General features: G+C 43.5%; 1 protein-coding gene across 3 annotated transcripts in view; it reads left to right on the forward strand.

The window, feature by feature from the left end:
- The window catches only part of Clmp (CXADR like membrane protein), a 103,405-nt gene extending 85,306 nt beyond the window's left edge, over window positions 1-18,099 (forward strand). For all 3 annotated transcript variants that reach the window (XM_051197156.1, XM_051197158.1, XM_051197157.1), the window contains 5 exons: window positions 8,096-8,297; window positions 9,116-9,283; window positions 10,898-11,020; window positions 13,498-13,639; window positions 14,812-18,099. In XM_051197156.1, the coding sequence (XP_051053113.1) occupies window positions 8,096-8,297; window positions 9,116-9,283; window positions 10,898-11,020; window positions 13,498-13,639; window positions 14,812-15,112 (936 nt within the window). In that variant the 3' untranslated portion in view covers window positions 15,113-18,099. The remainder of the gene's footprint in view (window positions 1-8,095; window positions 8,298-9,115; window positions 9,284-10,897; window positions 11,021-13,497; window positions 13,640-14,811) is intronic.
- Window positions 18,100-19,983: the final 1,884 nt, after the last annotated feature.

The raw sequence follows: 19,983 nt of genomic DNA on the forward strand, positions 1-19,983 counted from the left end.
AATCCTAAGCAGCTGGAGTGGTGGAGTTAGTTAAAGATGGAAGTCTGTAGGGACTGTAAGGAAGATCTCCCGGCCATACTAGGGAGTTTAAAACTGTATATAATAATGTCATGTAGTTTTAGAAAGATTTTAAGAATGCTAGGGACATGTTGCATTTTAAGGCAACTACTCTGACATGGGTACATTGATTTAACAGAACCTCAACTAAAAGCAAGCATAATTTCAGACTATACAATAAAGGTTTCCCTCCCCCCCCCTCCTCCTCCCATTTTTCCTCCTCCACCTGACTCATGCTTTAGCAAGTACAAGAACACACACACACACAAAGAAAAATTTGAAAACATTTTTTTAAAATCTCACTTGTGTATCCCAGATGGCCTTAAATCCCCATTTCAACCCCTGCCCCCAGCTCCTGAATGTTAAGACTGCAGGCACTCACCACCACGCCCAGTTACAATCATTGAAATTACAGTCTACAGTCATGTGTACTTGGGAGCCTCAAGACAGAGATAAGAAATAAATAGTGGGTGAAGCTGCCAGGACTTTATAACTTCCAGGATGTTGACAAAAGAGTGAGGCTGGAGGTGGCTGAGAGGAGCCGGGAAAGGCCAAAATAGACGTAGTGTGTAAAGTGGGCTAAGCAGTGACGCAAATCACTTTAGCTTTGCAATTCAATTTGAGAAATGTTTTTACCTCTTTTGTCTAGGATGCTCAGAACAGGCAGGGAACATCTGGGGTGAGTAGGCAGTCCTGGGAACTCGTGTATTTCAGTCTTGGGTAGTATAGCCAAAAATGCAAGTTCTTTTTCCCTTTGTTCTAAGGTTGGGTAAATTTCAAAAGGAAGACTGATCATCCTCTCCCAAAAGTCAGCCAGCAACATACAACAGCGACATCTATGTTCTCAGAGTAAAAAATTAAAATAGGGCTGGAGAGATGGTTTGGCAGTCAAGAACACTGGCTGCTCTTCCAGAGGACCCGGGTTCAGTTCCCAGCACCCACATGGCAGCTCCATGTGTAACTCCAGTTCCAGGGGGCCTGACGGCTATGGCAAAAACACCAATGCACATACAAATAAAAAGGAAAAAAAATTAAACAGAAACTGTCCAGTTCCCATGGTAACCTCTTACACATCACTCTTTCCTCTTTCCTTTGGCTTTAAGCCAGAAAACCCCTAATGGAAAACAAACAGAAATCAGGCGGCTAAAATGGCTCAGAGGGTACTTGCAGCCAAGCCTGGTGACCTGAGTCCAAGTCCATGGAACCCACATGGTGAAAGAAGAGAACTCATTCCTCCGGGCTGTCTTCTGACCTCCACTCACGTGCCGTGGCATGTGCAAACACACAAATAAATAAAAACGAAACAGACAAGCACTCTTGCAATTGCTTCACAGGCCGCAACACAGCAGAGGAGCTGCCAGAGTGCTGAGCAGATTCATCTCTTCCATATAAGCCCTAACAAGTTGACCCAGGTCCTCCTTCACCAACGCAGCCCCGCACAGCTGCAATTCATATATTTCGTTTACTTGCCAAAGGGTTGGGTTGACTGTCATTGTTCTAGCACAGACGACAACGTACAGTTTACTCTCATCACTACCTTTTTCTACATCAGGCCAGCCAGATGATTCAGGGGGTAAAGGCACTTGCCGCCAAGCACGAATACCTGATCTCAGGGACCAACTTGGTGAAAAGAGAAACTGCTTCTATAGATTGTTCTCTGACCTCTATACATGCACTGTGGTTTCTGTGCCTACAAGTCATGTGTGCATACTTACCTATATACAGACAGACAGACAGACACACACACACAAAATAAACACAAATAGCCAGGTGTGATAGTACACACTTTTTAATCCCAGAACCCAGGAGGCTGAAGCAGGACCATTTCCCAAGTCTTTCACAATTGTTCTTCAAAGGAAAATGGTTACAAGACTGAAGTGTAACTTGGTGGCACCTTGTACTCAACATAAATAAGGCCTGGGTTCAATCCTCAGTCCCCAAAAGGAATAATAATTTTTTAAAAAATGGTACAAAGAAATACTACCAATGAGAGCACCCTTCCCAGCCTGTCATATTAGGGCAGGTTTCATGAGAAGTTACCATTGACTTCAAACTGCAAAGAATGAATGGGACTTCTTTATGTGGAGATAGAGAGAAGGGAAAACTACCTAAGTGGAGGACGCAGGGGGCAAAGGCCTGGGTGGGCCACACAGAAGGCACAACCCATACCTATGACAGGGAAATGATGCAAGCTGCTGGTCCTTAGCTGTGTGAAACCAAGTGGGAAGGACATTATGACAGTAGTGTGGTGGTGAATTTGAAACCCCTAGGTTGAGTCTGGTCATCTTCCAAAGGCACTACAGAGCCATTAGAGTTTTGAGCCAAAAAGAGCAAATGCACATTTCACATTAGTAAGATTAAGTTGACAGAATTTTGCATCATAGATTAGATAGGTCAGAAATACACCATAACCAAGAATGGGCTCACTATAGACACAGTGGTGTGCACCTATATATAGTCCCAGTTAGTTGAATGCTGAGACAGAAGGATTGCTAGACCTTGCCTCCATCTCTCAAATGCCCCCCCCCCCCAAGTACTGGTATTTGAAGGTAAGAGGACTGTACTGAAAAAACTCAAATATAATAAGATACAGTGTTTAGTTCTTTCCTTTTCTCTCTCTTCCCCCAAGATTGTGAGCTAGCTCTTTGGAGTAGAGGCTGTGTCTTACCTCTCTTTGGTTTCTCTGTGCTGGGCACAGTGTGTGACATGGAAACTTTTCTCTGTTTAGAAGACTGCTCTGAGGAGTTTGGACAGAATGGAGAGATTAATGGACCTTTCACTGGTAACTTTGACCCTTCTCAAGAAAAGCCTCTAGCAGCATGTGGCTGGGCCCAACAGAGGCGCTTGGGTGAAGCAAGTAGAAACAGCTGTGCTCAGACAGTGCCTGGGAGGGCCCCATATGCTTTCGTTCTTACTGAGGGGCTGGTCCTTCTGTGGGGCTGGAATGTTCTCCTCCTGCCTCTCCTTTCTTATTTAGACTGCTTATCTTTCAAATTCAAATACCACCAACTTCTCTGGCACATCCTTCCTGCTGTGATCTGAGTAAACGCAAGGAAATGTATTCTGTGTTTGTGTTCTTGTTAATCTCACTCAGTTGTGATTGAATCAAGAAAAGGGTTTTATGTGTCTGAGTGGCTTTTTCCAGGTCTGGTGTTTTGTCTGCATATATATCTATATGAGGACGCCAGGGCCCCTGGGAGTGGACCAAGGTTACAAACAGTTGTGAGCTGCCATGTGGGTGCCAAGAATTGAACCCACATCCTTTGGAAAGGCAGCCAGTGCTGGGCCTTCTCTACAGCCCTCCAAGTAACTTATTCTTACCTTGGAGAAAGCAAAGGGGGAGGGGAAGGCAAACAATGACCCTCCATGCCAGGCCTGAATCTAACCCTTAACCTTTTCAGACCCTTTGACTAAGTTTTCAGTTTTTTTAATAGTTGTCTCTACTTACTTATTTGTTTATTCATTCACTTGTTCCCTTAGTAAGAATGGGTGTTGGGGGATTGTCGGCTTCATGCCCTGCTATTATGTGAGTGCTGAGGTGGAGCTTAGGTGATATTTTTGAGCTACAACCACTTTGCTGACTAAACCATCTTCCCAACCTTGAGTTCTCAAGTTCTGCAAGAACAAAACAGGTTATTGGGACTGACTGACAAGATAGCTCAACCAGTAGAGGTGATAACCCCAGTTGTTGGGAGCCATGCAGCCTGGTCTGGGATCAGCGTATGACTACCTGTCTTGGGGCAAGGCATCTGTGGAAATGGACTCTCACTTGGCAAGGACCAGTAATCTACAGGACAGCATAGGAATTTGCAAAATGTGTGCAACTTGCAGGCTCTTTCCTCTCTCATTATATTGGTGAGTCTTTGGGTGGTTTTTAGTTTTACTTTGTCAGTCACACATGCAATAGCTGTAATTTCCCCTGGAATATGTTCTTTCTCAAATATTTTCCCCTCGACAAGTGGTGGTGGTGCAAGCCTTTAATCCCAGCACACAGGAGGCAGAGGCAGGCAGATCTCTGTGAGTTTGAAGCCAGCCTGATCTTCACAGTTCCGGGACAGCTAGGGCTTTTACACAGAGAAACCCTGTCCCAAACACAAAAACAAACAAACAAAATTCCCCCTAAGATTCAACAGGTGGCTAATGTTTTTCAAATCTCTTATCTGGAGTTATTAACTACAACTCACAATTCTGGGAACTATTCTTGTAAGACCCTCAGAATGAGGAGTCTTCCAGGTTCGGTCGATACCCCAAGAACTCAATGTCCAGTCCAGTTGCTGCAAAACGCAAGAGGCTTTAATGAACAGGAAACGTTTGCGCAAACGGGCTCCTCCAGCACTCAGGCTAGGGAGAAGCCCCCTCCCCTGGGCCCAGGTGTTTTTAAAGGCAAACCCACAAGCTTAGGGAGGGGGTGGGACCCTCTGTCCATTGAGTACGTGACTCTTGGAGGCCTGATGGTCTGCTATTAGGGTCAGCAGACCTTAGGGCCTCAGGTGTGCTAATTAATCTCTGTCTGGGCAAACCAGAGTTACAGCTATCTCTTTGTTTCCTAAGGACCCTATCCACCACCTGTTGACTCACAGGAAAGGAGGGGCAGTGTGAATTCTTCTTATCTCAGGGCCTTGTGAGAGGAAGCTAGCAAATTCCAAGGAATAGATATTGGTTTCCAGGTCAGTCCTTCATTAACTTTTCTCTTTTGTCCTTCATTCTGACTCAATAGAGACAGACACATGAGAAAGGAAACACTTGGAGTATTAATCCAGTTTCACAGTTCTGGAAAGGAGGATAGGACATACATACAAAGAATAGGGAAAAGGCCTCAGGATTACACATAGTGCCAACTGGAAATTAGCTGGACACCAAGCATAGAATCATTAGCAGGATCTGGTTTTTCTCCAAGAGGAAAAAATACAATGCAAAACGTGGATGGATAGATCCATCTTTACCATCATACACAGGAGCTTGTATTGCTGGAAGTAGTGTAATATAAATGAGATGGGAAAAGAGTGCTTTGTCAAAGTCTGCCTTTCACAAAGGCAGGGACCCTCTTATTAAAAAGAAACAGCATAAATATCATAAATACCTTGCAGACCTGAAAGAATTCTCTGGGCTTGAATATTGTCCTTAAAGCATTGTGCCTGTAAGATTTTGATAGCTCAGATGGGATGGACAGGGACTCTGGCACTCGGGAACAATATTGAGCAGTACAGCTCAGATCGAAAGGTATTCTGCCACTCAGAAGCCAAGGAATACCACAGGTCACAGTAAGCATAGCAGCTCATAGCCCTGCTTCTCAGGTGTATCAATCAGCTCTGCTCTGGCAGGAGAGGGTTTCCCCTGCGAAATTATTACAGTTGTGTTCCAGTCCCCTGGAGAGTGGAGTGTTAACAACTTCACTCTTCCTGCTCTGCTCAGGGTGGTCTCTGAGTCTCTACTCTGGCAAAAATGGTGAAAGGAGGTCTCACCCAAACCTCATTCAAGAGATTTATGGGGTTAGGGAAGAATCCAGGATGGCAGAGGACAGCCGGGAGGCCGAACAGACACAGGGTTTAGATAGGGCTTCTTAGGGGGTGAAGTTTTCCTAGGGAGATTTCCAGGGTGGGGATTGGTCAGATTTCAATCCCTGAGCTCAGATTGGCTAGATCTCGTGCTCAGGGATTGGTTGGTTTTCTGCATAGGTTCAGGGTCAAGTTTGGCTCTGGTTTCAGGGCCAAAGTGTGTTTCTTTCACTGGTCCTTTTTAGCCTTTTGGCTCTAATTTTAGGGCCAGGGTGTATTTCTTTCACTGGCTCTGATTCTAGGGGCAAAGTGTGTTTCTTTGGCACTGGTTTCAGGGTCAGGGTGCATTTCTTTGGTTCTGGCTGCAGGGCCAAAGTGTTTCTTTGAATCTTCTCAGGGTGTGTTTCTTTGATTGGCCCTTTTCCCTTATAGTGCCCATGTCTATTACTTTTTAACTTTGTAACCACAAGTAGCTACCAGCTCACATAAGAGCTGCAAGAGCAGGATGTGTCTGGCTAGATATTTAGTTAAGCCTGCAAAAATGCTGAGCTTATCCAGAATAAGGCTATGTAGGGGGTGGGAAAATGTATTTGGGGAAGCATAAAGGGTAATGATGGGGACTTTCATAATGATCACAATGTATTCCTTAAACTGTCGTGTATTCCTTGAAGTCAAAAATAAAAGCCAATAATAAAACTGATAATGTAACCCTGGCAAGAAAAACCCTGTTTAAGTATAAATAAAAACGGCCTGAGCTATTCAGGACCACTTGAGTGCAATCCACTTGGTGATCCGAAATTTTCCTTGTGCTGATGCCCATTCCGAATGTCAGAATCTGAACATGACCTTAGGCTGGACCCCCCACACCCATTAATCTGAATTGCATTCTGGGGACCCATGTGGTGGAAGGGAGAGAATCAACTTCCACAGGTTGTCCTCTGACCCACACATGCTAATGTAAACACATACAAAATAGATTTGTTTTTGTTTTTCAAGACAAGTTTTTCTGTATTGTTTTGGAGCCTGTCCTGGAACTAGCTCTGTAGACCAGGCTGGCCTGGTTACAGAGATCTACTTGCCTCTGCCTTCAGAGTGCTGGGATTAAAGGTGTGTGCCACCAACACGGGACTAAAACTATTATTTTCTTCATTTGCCTCTCTTCTCCATTTCCAGATATTTTGAGAAAACTATTATTAGTTAGATAAACATAAAATCAAAAAGGAAGAACAGAGGTATCTGTGGAATATAAGGACATACGCCTGCAAACCCCACACTTGAGAGGTGGAGTCAGGAGGTCCAAGGATATTCTCAGCCTCAGACAGCTCAAGGCCAGTCTAGACAAGAGGCATACATACTTATTTTGTCTCTCTGTCTTTGTATCTGTCTCTCTCTTTCTCCCTGTGTGTATGTATATTTCAAATTAGGGTTTCTCTGTGTATCTCTGGCTGTCCTGGAATTTGTTTTGTAGACCAAACTGTCCTCAGACTCAGAGATCTGCTTGCCTCTGCCTCCTAAGTACTGGTATTAAAGGCATACACCATCATGTCTGGCTATTAGAGACCCTGTCTCAACAACAGCAAAATTGAACTCAGTGGCTTCAAAGGCCTGTGTTCTGCCACCTGTCTGTGAAATGAGAATAATAACTACTTATAGGGAAAAACAAATGTGCTAAGAAATATAACATGCCAAAGCAACTAAAAGATTGCATTGCACTTTGAAGGGATCACATTCTAATGGTAGAAAAAGGCAGGTTATAGAGGAGAAGGGTGCATTCCATCATGATGCTTATCCTTTACCCTCAGTTCTCCTCAGAGGCAACCAACCACTGATGCTGTGCCCTATGTACCCCTGCAGAAACACTTTATGATCAATGGTGTGTAGCTGTCCACATCCAAGCAACTTGAAATGGAGTAGTTCTGAGTGCTTAATGAAGTAATTAGTACTTTATAAATAATGCTACACAGGCCAGATTTAGAGATGCACACCTTTTGCCCCAGCACTCTTGAGGCAGAGGCAAGTGGACCTCTGTGAGTTTGAGACTATACTGGTCTATATAGTGAGATCCAGGCTAGACAGGTCTACCATAGTGAGACTCTGCCTAAAATAATAAATAGTACACAGATAGATATAAAGTATTAGTTTTTTGGAAGAAACAGCAAAGCCTGAGCAAATATAGTATGCTTGGATCCTAATAATCTCTTGGGCCTTTAGAATCAACCCAAACTTGACTACTTTGTGTCACTGGGAACAGCTCCTTTCTACCTCACCTTCTCCTCTTTCTCCTCCTCTGCCTTCTCGTCTTCTCTCTCTCTTCCTCCCTCCCTTCTCTCTACCCCTCCCTCCATCCCTCCCTCTCTCCCTCTCTCTCTGGATTCAGGATTTTGTTTTGTAGCCCAGGCTGGCCTGGAACCTGTGATCCTATTTCCTCAGGCTCCCCAGTGCTGGGATATTAGATACTACCACACCTGGCCATTTCCTGATTTATCAACAGAAGGGGAAGGTGAAGAGTCCCACCTCTTGACTTTGCCTGTCTGTCTCGCTAGGTTATTACTTACTCCAGTCGTCATGTCTACAATAACTTGACCGAGGAACAGAAGGGCCGAGTGGCCTTTGCTTCCAACTTCCTGGCAGGAGATGCCTCCCTGCAGATCGAGCCTCTGAAGCCAAGTGATGAAGGCCGATACACCTGCAAGGTGAAGAACTCAGGACGCTATGTTTGGAGCCACGTCATCCTAAAAGTCCTAGGTAAGGTAGGACCTCCAAGATAAATGTCTGCATCTTACAGGGTGTCTAGGAGGCATAGCTAGCTGCAGATGGTAGTAAAATCACCTATTTAATTCTTTCAGTGTGCACTGGTTCAGTTTCCACAAAGAAGCATTTAAGTTCTAGATTTTAGCCATAATGAGAGAAGAAAACAGAATTATAACTTTTTAAACTTTATTTTATTGTAGGTGTGTGTGTGTGTGTGTGTGTGTGTGTGTGTGTGTGCTCCAGCCTTCTTGCAAAGGTCAGAGAACAACTTTCTGGAGTCTTTCCATTGTTGGTTCTGGGGCCTGAACTCAGGACCCCAGGCTCACACAGCAAGTGCTTTTACCCACTGAGCCATCTCCATGACCCATAATTATGATTTTTCCCATATAAAATTTAAACACCCTCTAATATTTGAATACTTTCCTTTGAATATTTGAATAATTCCTTTCAAGCTACTGATCTTCTATCTTTGTTTCAATATCAGTTAAAAGTTATATTTAAATTTCCTAAAATTCCCAGGAGGTTACAGCATCTGTCTTTTGAGGCGTGGCATGGGGGTTTCTGAGGCACTGCAGATTCCCCACCACTGCTGGTAGCAGCTGAGGGATGCTGGGGAGAGGGACCAGGGGAAAGGGTGATCAGGCTTCAGGGAGTGAAGCATGACTGGATGAGTTTCAACTCAAAACTGAACCCAAGTAGGCAAGGTGGATGGCTAAATAAACAGCCATGAGGGTGTGGTTCTTCCACTGAATCTGTCACTAGGAGGATCTGTCACTAGGATAATCACATTTAATTTTTTTTTTCTTTGTCAGTGAAACCATCCAAGCCCAAGTGTGAGCTGGAAGGAGAATTGACAGAGGGCAGCGACCTGACACTGCTGTGTGAGTCGGCCTCTGGAACTAAGCCCATTGTGTATTATTGGCAGCGAATCCGGGAGAAGGAGGGAGAGGATGAACACCTGCCGCCCAGATCTAGAATTGGTAAGTCATCTTCCTGTCAGTTCTCAGGGTCAAAAATACAATCCAGCATCCATGACTTCCAGCAGCTCGCCAGGAGCCCTTGACCAGGCTGAGGAATCTCCTTTTTTGTGTGACTGTCGTTAGTTTTGCTCTGCTTTGGTTTGACTTGGGGTATTTGCTTTTGTCCTTTTGAGGCAGAGTCTCATACAGCATCCTGTCCTAGATTACTTTTCTGCTGTTGTGATAAAACACTATGGCCAAAAGCAGCAGGAGAGGGAAGGGTTTGTGTTATCTTACACTCCCAGGTCACAGTCCATCTTTGAGAAGTAAGCAGGAAGTCAAGACAAGGACCTGCAGGCAGGAACCATTGAAGGGTTAGGTTAGGTTAAGGTTAGGCTAGGGTTAGGATTATGACTTTCTCTCTCTCTAGATATGCTCAGCTAGCTTTCTTACACAACTTGGGCCTCCCACTTAAGGATGGTGCCACCTGCAGTGACCTGGGCCTTCCTCCCACATCAATCATCAATCAAGACTGTCTTTCACAGACACATCTAGAGACCAATGTAATCAGTTGGGGTTCCCTCTTCCCAGGTGTGTCAAAATGATGATCAATAACTAACCAGCACAGGTCTTCTCTCAATCTTTGGCCAAGATCAGATGTAGGGTCTTATGTAGCCCAGGCTGGACTTTAACAACTAATCCTTCAACCTCAACTTCTTAGGTGCCGGGATTACAAGCATATGCTACCACTATGTCCAGGGTGAACCTTTCTTGCTATTATTGTTTGTATTTTCAGACAGGGTGTGTCATAAAGGTTGGCATAGTACTTGCCACATAGACAAGGGTGGTCTTGAATTCTGGATTATCCAGTCTCAGTCAACCAATTGCTGGGGGTTGTAGAAATTCACCAACATGACTGGGTTACTGTCAAACCTCTTGAATTTCATTTCTTCATCTGTAAACTTGAACAACAACAATACCCTACTTTTTTTCTTCAAATATAATAAAAGTAAAAGGGATGGGAAATGGACCACATAAACTACTCTATCTAAATGAACCAGTTTAGTATTCAATGAATGTTCTCCATCTTTTTTTTTTTTTTTTCTCTTGGCTCTGCACTGGGGATTGGACCTAGGACCTTGTACATGCTCCCTGTTCCCCTACCCCCCAGAAGTTGTCCAGAAGTTGCTCAATCTGCTGCCTGTTAGACCATAAATGGGCTGCTGGGCCGTAGTGGCATGCCTTTAATCCAAGCACATGAGAGGCAGAGGCAGGCAGATCTCTGTGAGTTCAAGGTCAGCCTGTTTACAAAGCTACATAGAGAAACCCTATTTCGAAAAACTGAAAAGAAAAAAAAAAGAAAGAAAAGAAAAAGAAAAAAAATCACCATAAACAGGTGATTTCCCCTGTTTCAGCCTCTCAAACAGTCATCAGACCCTTCATTCCCAATCTTTTGTAACTCTTGAGGATGCACAACAATTTAAAATAATATCTACCCATTTCCCATGCTTCAAAACAGGATCTTTTCCATCATTTCATCCCATCAAAAAACATTTGATATCATAGGTCAATGGTGCACAACAATATAGACACTGTCATGGAGGAGACTGACTATCCTGCTTTCTGCTTGTGTAGATTACAACAACCCTGGCCGGGTGCTGCTGCAGAATCTCACCATGTCCTCCTCTGGGCTCTACCAGTGCACAGCAGGCAATGAGGCTGGAAAAGAGAGCTGTATGGTACGAGTGACAGTACAGTGTGAGTATCTCCGGTTACCTTTCCTTTGGCATGGGATAAACCCAGCACCTTGGGCATGCTAGCCAGCATTCTACCACAGAGCTACACCCCCAACTTCCCAAAGGGGATTGTTTGTTTGTTCCAGTTAAAATTTTATTGTTATATTGCAATTTAGTATAAAATGTTTTAATCATGAGCAAAAATAAGGTAAAAGTCTTCATTTCCAGAAGAACATTATTTTTGACTAGTTATATGGTTACCAATATAAATTAGCCAGTCCTCTGACCTGTGAAGCTGGGAATCTGGCTCAATGGACTAGCACTTGCATAGCATGCATAGCTCCCTCAGTCCAATGTCATCTCCATGTTCCTGTACACACCACACACACACCACACAGACTAGGGTGAGGCTAGAGATTCACACACACACACAATCCCAGGGTTTAGAAGGTGGAGGCAGGATAATCTGGGGTTCAAGGTCATCCTCCACTGCAAGCAAGAAGTTTAGAGCCTGTCACAAAAAACCAACATCAAAACAAAAAAGTAGGGTCACATGTTTTGGTGCATCCTGTAATCCTAGCACCAGGGAAGCTATGACAGGAGGATAGTGTATTTGACGCCAGCTTTGGCCACTTGATAATCACTTTTTTTTCTTATTTTGGTTTTTCAAGACAGGGTTTCTCTGTGTAGACTTGGCTGTCCTGAAACTAACCACACTGGCCTCAAACTCACAGAGACCCGCCTGCCTCTGTTTCCTGAGTGCTGGGACTAAAGGTGTGTGCCACCATCTCCCAGTGATAATAACATCTTTTAAAATGAAAGGGAAGAGCCAGGTGTGATTGCGCACACCTTTAATCGGAAACACTTGGGAGGCAGAAGCAGGTGGGTCTCTGAGTCTGAGGCCAGTCTGGTCTACATAATGAGTTCCAAGACATCCAGGGATACACAGTGAGCTCCTGTATCAAAACAAACAAGCAAAAAAATAAACAAATGTGACAAAATAGAAAAGCAAGCAACAGTCTTAATCAGCTCCAAGGCTTATCGACCATAAAAATGACATCCTGCCAGAATAAATGGTATAGCAGCACTTTCATCTTGGGGATGACCAAGATGGGGGGAAAAAAAAAAGACATCATAAACCAAGTTACAAAATAAAACCAACTTGAATACTTGCATCTATTTCTGTGTAACAAATTACCCTAAATTTAGTGACTTAAAACTTTTGACTCTCAATTTCTGTAAATCGGAAATTGAAGAGTGGCCTAGCTAGGAAGCCGGGCTCACTCTTCAGCAGAAGGGGTTATACAGTGTGTCTTACGTGCTGCACACATCAGAAGCCCTGGATGGTGGAGACTAGCCCTCTAAAATGGCTCCCTGTGGCAGCTGGCTGGCCCAAAGCAGCCATTTGAGATCTAGAGACTTGAGAACTTAGAAGTGCAGTGATTCTGTAGAAACAAAGCCTCAGATGCATATTTTATTTACTGGAAGTGAACATGGGCTAACAAGAGTGTTCAGCAGACAAAGGTTCTTGGCACCAAGCTTAATGGTCTGAATTCTGTGCCTGGAACTAACATGGTAGGAAGAACCAACTCCATCTAGTTGTCCTGTGACCTCCACACAAGGGTACAGTGGCATGTTCATACCCAGCCCCCCCCACACACACACACAAAATACTTTACTAGTTAAAGAAGAGCTGCTAAGAGGTTAAAACTGGTCCAAAGAGTACTTGAAACCTTAGATTAGGGACAAAGACACTTTTTAACTGAGAGACTGTGAAGATCGCTAGGGTAGGCAGCAAAATAGTTAATGTTCTACAAAATCACAGACTGTGATTTCTGGGGTCACCTGTTTAACTTGAATAAGAATCACATCTCTTCCTGCTGCACAGAGGTCTGTAAGTTGTCACAGGGTTACAAAAGGTCAGAAACTGGACTTCTGTTCTTCCAAGTATCAGTTGTCTTACAAATTTAACAGGATCTTCATGGAAAAGCTACAAGCTGCCTGTCATGTTAATTGAAAGTACATTTTTTTTGGGGGGGGATGTCTTCAAAACAGGGTTTCTCTATAGCTTTGAAGCCTGGAACTTCCTCTGTAGACCAGGCTGGCCTCGAACAAATAGAGATCCCACTGCCTCTGCCTCCTGGCGTGAAAGTCCACCTTTGTTATTTTACCCTATCAAGTCAGTGAAAGTAAATGAATGAATTAATTTAATTAAATAATAATAAGTGCCAGCTGGGTATGGACATTCATACCTATAATCTTAGTAGTCAGGAAGATTCTGAACTCAAAGTCAGTCAGGGCTATAAACCAAGGCCCTGTCTCTCTCTCTCACACACACACACATACAGAAGAAGAAGAAGAAGAAGAAAAGAATATGGAAAAGTACAGGTGAGGGTCATGGTGCTAAAAGCTGTCCTATCCAGGGCTTCTGTCTTAAGAGTTCATGGGTCTCCTAGCTTATGTTTGACTTTACTTCTGTCTGTGATTCTGAGAAAACAGATGTGCAAAGCATCGGCATGGTGGCAGGAGCAGTGACGGGCATAGTGGCTGGGGCCCTGCTAATTTTCCTCTTGATATGGCTGCTAATCCGAAGGAAAAGCAAGGAGAGATATGAGGAGGAGGAGAGACCTAATGAGATTCGGTAAGCTTCCCTGCTCCTCTGAACCTCCTTTCCAGGCCAATTCCATAGTAACTATTCAATATAAATATCACTTATTCCCTCTGCACTGTGGATCTCTTCAGAGGATTATTCTGGCAGGTAGGATATTTTTACAGCTCAGACAGGTGGGCGTTGGTAGCGCTTGCCTTTAATCCCAGCACTCAGATGCAAAGGCAGGCGGAGATCTCTGTGAGTTCGAGGCCAGCCTGGTCTACAGAGCTAGTTCAAGGACAGGCTCCAAAGCAATACAGAGAAACCGTCTGGGGGGGGGGGGGAGGAAATTACAGTCCAGTCCAGCAGTCCAGGGATAGAAGGTATGACTCACTTTATTGTGAAACTAACCTTGTTCTGGCTTGTTTTCTATTGCTGTGAGAAATAACATCATGGCCAATAGCAACAGTGTGGGAAGAAAAGGGTTCATTTCACCTTATAACCACAGTCCAGTACAAAGGGAAGTCAGGGCAGGAACTCAAGGAGAGAGCCTGGGGGTAGTGGCAATTGAACAGAAGCTGTGATAGAGGGGGACTGCTTATTGGCTTGCTCCTCATAGCTTGCTCAGCTTGCTTTCTTACATAACAGCATCATCTACTGAGGATTGCCCCACCCACAGTGAGCTGTGCTCTCCAGCATCACTCATTAATCCAGAAAATGCCCTACAGACTTGCCAAAAGGCCAGCAGTCTGACAGAGACAGTTTTCTCAGTTGAAGGCCCCTCTTTGCAGGTGACTCTGCCTTGAGTCAAGCTAACAATCAACCAGCATAATTCTCAACTTTACTTCTGATTCATCCCCACTTAAAAGGGGTATATAATAAAGGATGGTATAACCTACAGGACATGAAAGGATTTAAATACACAGACTGCAAATCAAGGCAATTCTATCCAGACCATCTCATTTTGAGCTGTATCCTTCTGGTGCAAATGGCTGGACCTCTGGCTGTCACACAACAAACATTTTCCTAAACTGGGCATTAAGTCTTACAAAACAAGGAAATGCTTACTTCCTTAACTGGCTGCCTTCCGAGGTTTTTGGCTTGAGGAATTTATTGAAGAAAAAAAAAAAAAAAATCTCAGGAGGAAGTAACTTTATCTGGAGTCATCACACCCTGGCAGTACTAAAGTTTATCTTTGCTGTCTGTTCATTTTTCCCTTCCAGAGAAGACGCAGAAGCCCCCAGAGCCCGCCTTGTGAAGCCTAGCTCCTCTTCCTCGGGCTCCAGGAGCTCACGCTCTGGCTCTTCCTCTACCCGCTCCACAGGGAATAGCGCCTCAAGAAGCCAGAGGACACTGTCCAGTGAAGCTGCGCCCCAGCAGGGGCTAGCCACCCAGGCGTACAGTCTAATAGGACCAGAAGCAAGAGTTTCTGAACCAAAGAAAGTGCACCACACGACCCTGACCAAAGCAGAAACCACACTCAGCACAATCCCCAGCCAGAGCAAAGCCTTCCAAACTGTCTGAATTACAGTGGACTTGACTTGTGCTTTTCCGGAAGTCAGGATCTTAGCCTAGCCACTGGAGCTCGTTCACCAGCCACACAAGCCCCTCAACCAGATAAGAACTCACTTAAGTAGCTGCCAACATGGCGCGGACCGGTTCTGATGAGCACTTTTCTTATAGGACACCAAACAAAGGATGTAGGCTGGTTGTCCCTAAAAAGGCACCTTGCTGTGCCTTCATAACAGAGGTGGAGGGAAGGAGGGGCCCAACCTATTTTGCTGACCAGGATTTGTTGTGAAAATAAGGGAAAGGTGAGGTTGCATACACCTGAAACATCTTACTAGGAATGTTGCAAGTCACCTTAGTCAAGAAGAAATGGGAATCTCATAGATCAATTTTTTATTCCTTTCTGCAAATGTATTGGATTATCGTGATTATTCAGATAGTCAAAACAGAAACCCACAGCCTTATATTACACCTCTCAGCAACATGTACTGAGACAACTGCTTCTAAGAAACTCACATTAAAAAGAGAAAGAAAGAGAGAAAGAAAAAAATAACACTTTTTATTCTACCTTGACGTCATGGATCATAAGGTTTGAACATTACTTTGGGGGGGGATTTGAAACAGTGGGAGACAGAGAAAAATGATTAAGTTTCACTTTCCTTATTTACAACCAACCTTCCTATTTCTGTGGAACCCTAAAATAATAAATAAGAAAAGAGTCCAACCAAGATGGGACATGATTCTCTGAAGAAGTTTGAATTTTAATGTTGAGAGTATTGATAACAGATATCAAAAATATATCCAGGTGCAGTTGCAGGTCATTACTCAAACCTGATGTCCCTGAAGACTACTCTACTAGATGTTTCTAGAAGAAATAAATATTCACTACATGTCACTTAATGAATGTCCCTAGGGAAAGAATCCTCTAGAGAAAGTCTCTTAGGGAAGTTGGAAGATCGCCTTGCATATCACTTCCTGCTCCTCTTTTGGAGAACACGTGAAACCAGAATTTCAAGACTGATTGGAATAGAGAGGGAAATTAGACCTTTCCCTCGGTAGGTCAAAGGACATTTAATACTGGCCTGAATGTGGAGATTCCTCTGTTTCTTTCATTTCAGAAGGATGTAAATGAATGTGGGACCTTTGGTGATTCTAGGCCTTAAATTTCCAGAGATCATTTCCTAAAGGCATTGAAAATATGTGCCCCATCACTCCCCACTGAGAGGCTGAACCAGAGAGAGCCACAATGTCTTTCTTCTCAGCCTTAGCCTCCAAGAAAAGTGTAGCTGTGGGCTGGAAGGAACAAACTACCATTAGTGAGCAGGTGGCGAGAAAAACAAGTGGGTGGAGGGAGAGGGTTCAGCTAATGTCTTTTTTTGTTGTTGACATTTGGGAGTTAGGAGAAAGAATTCACCAGCAAAACTACCCAAACAACTCATATATGGAAGAAGAAAGATGCCCAAGCAATTTAAAAACAAAAGCAAAAAGCAGCCAGTGGCCCCCCTACACCCGCCCGGCTAAGTAACTTGCCTTTTAAACAATTTTGACAAGTAGATTACCTCCACCATAGCTACTAAACCTGAACTAACCCTTCAAGGCACAAGGCAAAGTCAGCAGATCATGGTGGGTGGAGCAGTGCATTTCCTTTTGTTGACCAGGACAAAGGCTAGAGGAAAGCAGAAGCAGCGACTACCATGATTAAGCAGTCTCTGGAGTGGCCCTCAGATGCTGGCAGGGGAAAGCCTGATGCTCAATATTGCCCCATTTCTCTGGCTTTTTATTCCTACATTTAGCTCGCATAAGAGTGTCCTTGCAGAACATATGTACATTTCCTTCTTAAGTGCCTGGGAAATGATGCTTGCGTTAAATTGTCTGGGTTCGTTTGGGTGGGCTTCATGCATGCTAAAGTGACGATCTTAACCTGAGTTTTGTCTTCTTTGAAAGAGGTAGAAATAAGAGACATTGGAGGAATAAAACAAATGCCTGTTCATTTGAGAAAATGGTCATATTTGAAATGCTTCTTATACTAACTCTTATCTCATTGTAAGAATTTTTTTTTTTTTAAGCCCTTTACTCTGACTACATTTTTATTCTTCCTGGAGGATGGTATCCAGGCAACATGTCCCTTCTGCTATGTAATTCTGAGAATTCTCCTCCCTGGAGTCCCTGAGCCAAACAAGCTTACAATGAAGGCGACAGCTGGGTTGTCACTAGCAATTTTCCCACTGTTTCCTGGCTTTGAGCATCAGGGTTCCTGTCCGTGCTTTCAGGGCAGAGATCAGACCCCTTTGTCTGAGAAGGAAATCCTGATTATTTAAATGTGGTATTGGAGACTAATGCCATCGAATAACCAAAATCCTTTGAAATTCATTCCCAATGGAAAATTACAATACATATATACAAAACAGATTGTACTAGGAGCTGAGAAATTCTGAGAGATAAGGCACTGAAGTCTTAGCAGTGACAGAGCCCCTTCCCTTTGAATCAGGCATTCAGGCTTCATTAAGACAGAGTGTGGGCTGAAGATAAAGTGAGAGCCACGACTGGTCCAAACCTTATTCCACTGACATTGCAAACCAAGCTGACTGAGTCTTTAATGGGAAACAAACAGAAAAGAAAAAAACAAAACAAAAAAACTGATGGACAGAAGCCAAAAAAAAAAAAAAAAAAAAAAAAAAAAAAGGTTTGTAAGAAGAAAACGCAAATTGAAGAGTGTGGACATTCAAAGATTCAAGGAGTAACCATTTCAATAAAATATATAAGCCAAACTTAAATCTGTAAAATAGTAAAATCAATGTGTTTATTGTTATATTGTATGCAAAGCATTTCAGAATTCTGTTCCAAAAGGTATTTATAGTTTGCTTCATTTCTGGTGTTAAGCTGTTCATGTGTCAATCTGCTTTGTTGCCTTGTAACTGGGATGGTACGTGTCACAAAAGCAGTTATTGATTGTAACTCCATTTGTATCAGCAATGAAAAAATAAATAAGGGAAGACAGCACTATAGCAGAGGCTGGGGCTCATGTAACCTGCACTGGAAATGTATTTATACCTGCTGCCAAAAGGACAGAACTCAGGCCAAATGTGATCTATTAGTGACTGAGTTCAGTCACAAGGTTGTTGTTAACCCCAAAGATTCCAGGTGAAAGACCACTGACCCAAATCATCATGGCCAAATTAATTAAAGCCAGCTAGTAGTTAAAGCAGGCGGGTTCATCAGTTTATGAAGTTCTTTTTTTTTCCTCTCAAGGCAAGATGTTGAGTGTTAAGTGCCACAGAGGCAACAGCTCTCAAGGTCTTTGTCAAAAATCAGCAAATAGTAATTATGAAGCCAGTGTTTTGTGCCAAGACTAAGTACCAACTAAGGGTTGTGAAAAGAGAAGTAGCCCCTGAGAGTCACAGAAATCTGGAAACAACTTCACAGACTTCCACACAGGCTGTGGTACATCCCTGCAATCTTACCACTCAGCTGGAGGCAGGAGTTCAAGTTCACCCAGCCTGGCATGCATGAAAGAGAGCGAACAATAAAAGTAGCTATCACGTACTGAAACATCATGTAACAGACACTATTCCTTTAAAGTTGGGGTCTCCTGTAGCCCAGGTTGGCTAAATACTTCTAACTAAGGATTACCCCAAGGTTCTGACCCTCCTGTCTTTCCTCCTAGAGTACTGACATTACAAGGAAATTTCACTATAGTTAGCTTTTTCCTTCCCTAACCCCAAAACTCTAAATATGTTACACATTTTATCTTAACTTCATTCTCATATTAACTCTATAAAAAGATGTTTGCATTCTCATTTTATTTATCTATTTATTTATTTTCTATTTCGGAGAGTTGACGTGTAAGTGGATCACTGGGAGTTTGAGGTCAGCCTGGACTACATAGAAAGTTCTGGTTCTGGAGAGATGGTTCAGCAGTTAGGAACACTAGTTGTTCTTCCAGAGGAAACAGGCTTGATTCCTGGCACCCACATAGTGGCTCTCAACTATCTGTGACCCTACTTCCAGGAGATCTGACACCTTCTTCTGGCCTCCTCAGGCACTGTGGTCATGTGCTGAACCAAACATACTTGTCTGGCAGAACACAAATAAAAGGAAAATAGTGCTGGGCATGGTAGCACACATCTTTAATCCCAGTACTCCAAAGGCTGAGGCAGACTGATCCCTACGAGTTCAAGGCCATCCTTGTCCCTATAGCACACTCCAGGCCAGCCAAGGCTACACAGTAAAGCTACACGTAGCTACAAAGCTACTCATACCCTGTCTCAGAAAAATAAATAAATGAACGAATAAATAAGTAAAAGTATAAACAAGTTGAGTTCAGCCAGCATAGGCTACACAATGAGACCCTTTCTCAAAAATATAATGAAACAAAACCCCTGTCCAAGAATTGTGTTTATAATTATTTAAGGCTAACTTTCTTCTCCCTTGTTCTCCTGCCAGCCTGCCAGCGGGTATCGAAACCCATGGCCTAACAGAACTAGTCAAAGGCCCTACAGCTGTGCTACATATCAGCTCTCTCCATTTATATCTCATTTTTTTGTCACCATTCCTGGATAGAGGAATCAGAAACTTTTTTAATTTTGGTTTTTCGAGATGCGGTTTCTTTGGGGCTTTGGAAGTTGTCCTGGATATAGCTCTTGTAGATCAGGTTGGCCTCCAACTCATAGAGATCGGCCTGCCTCTGCCTCCCCAGTGCTGGGATTACAGGTGTGCACCACCACCACCTGTTTAACCACTAAGCACCTTTGACAATGATTTTAATTTATATTAAAAACAACAAAACGAAACAAACAAAACAAAACACCCAGCACTTGGGAGACTGTGGAAACAGTTCTGAGTTCAAGTCCAGTCTGGTCCACATAGGAAGGAAGTTCCCAACCAGC

This window comes from Phodopus roborovskii, unplaced genomic scaffold, assembly GCF_943737965.1.
Source record: "Phodopus roborovskii unplaced genomic scaffold, PHOROB, whole genome shotgun sequence".
Lineage (NCBI taxonomy): Eukaryota > Metazoa > Chordata > Mammalia > Rodentia > Cricetidae > Phodopus > Phodopus roborovskii.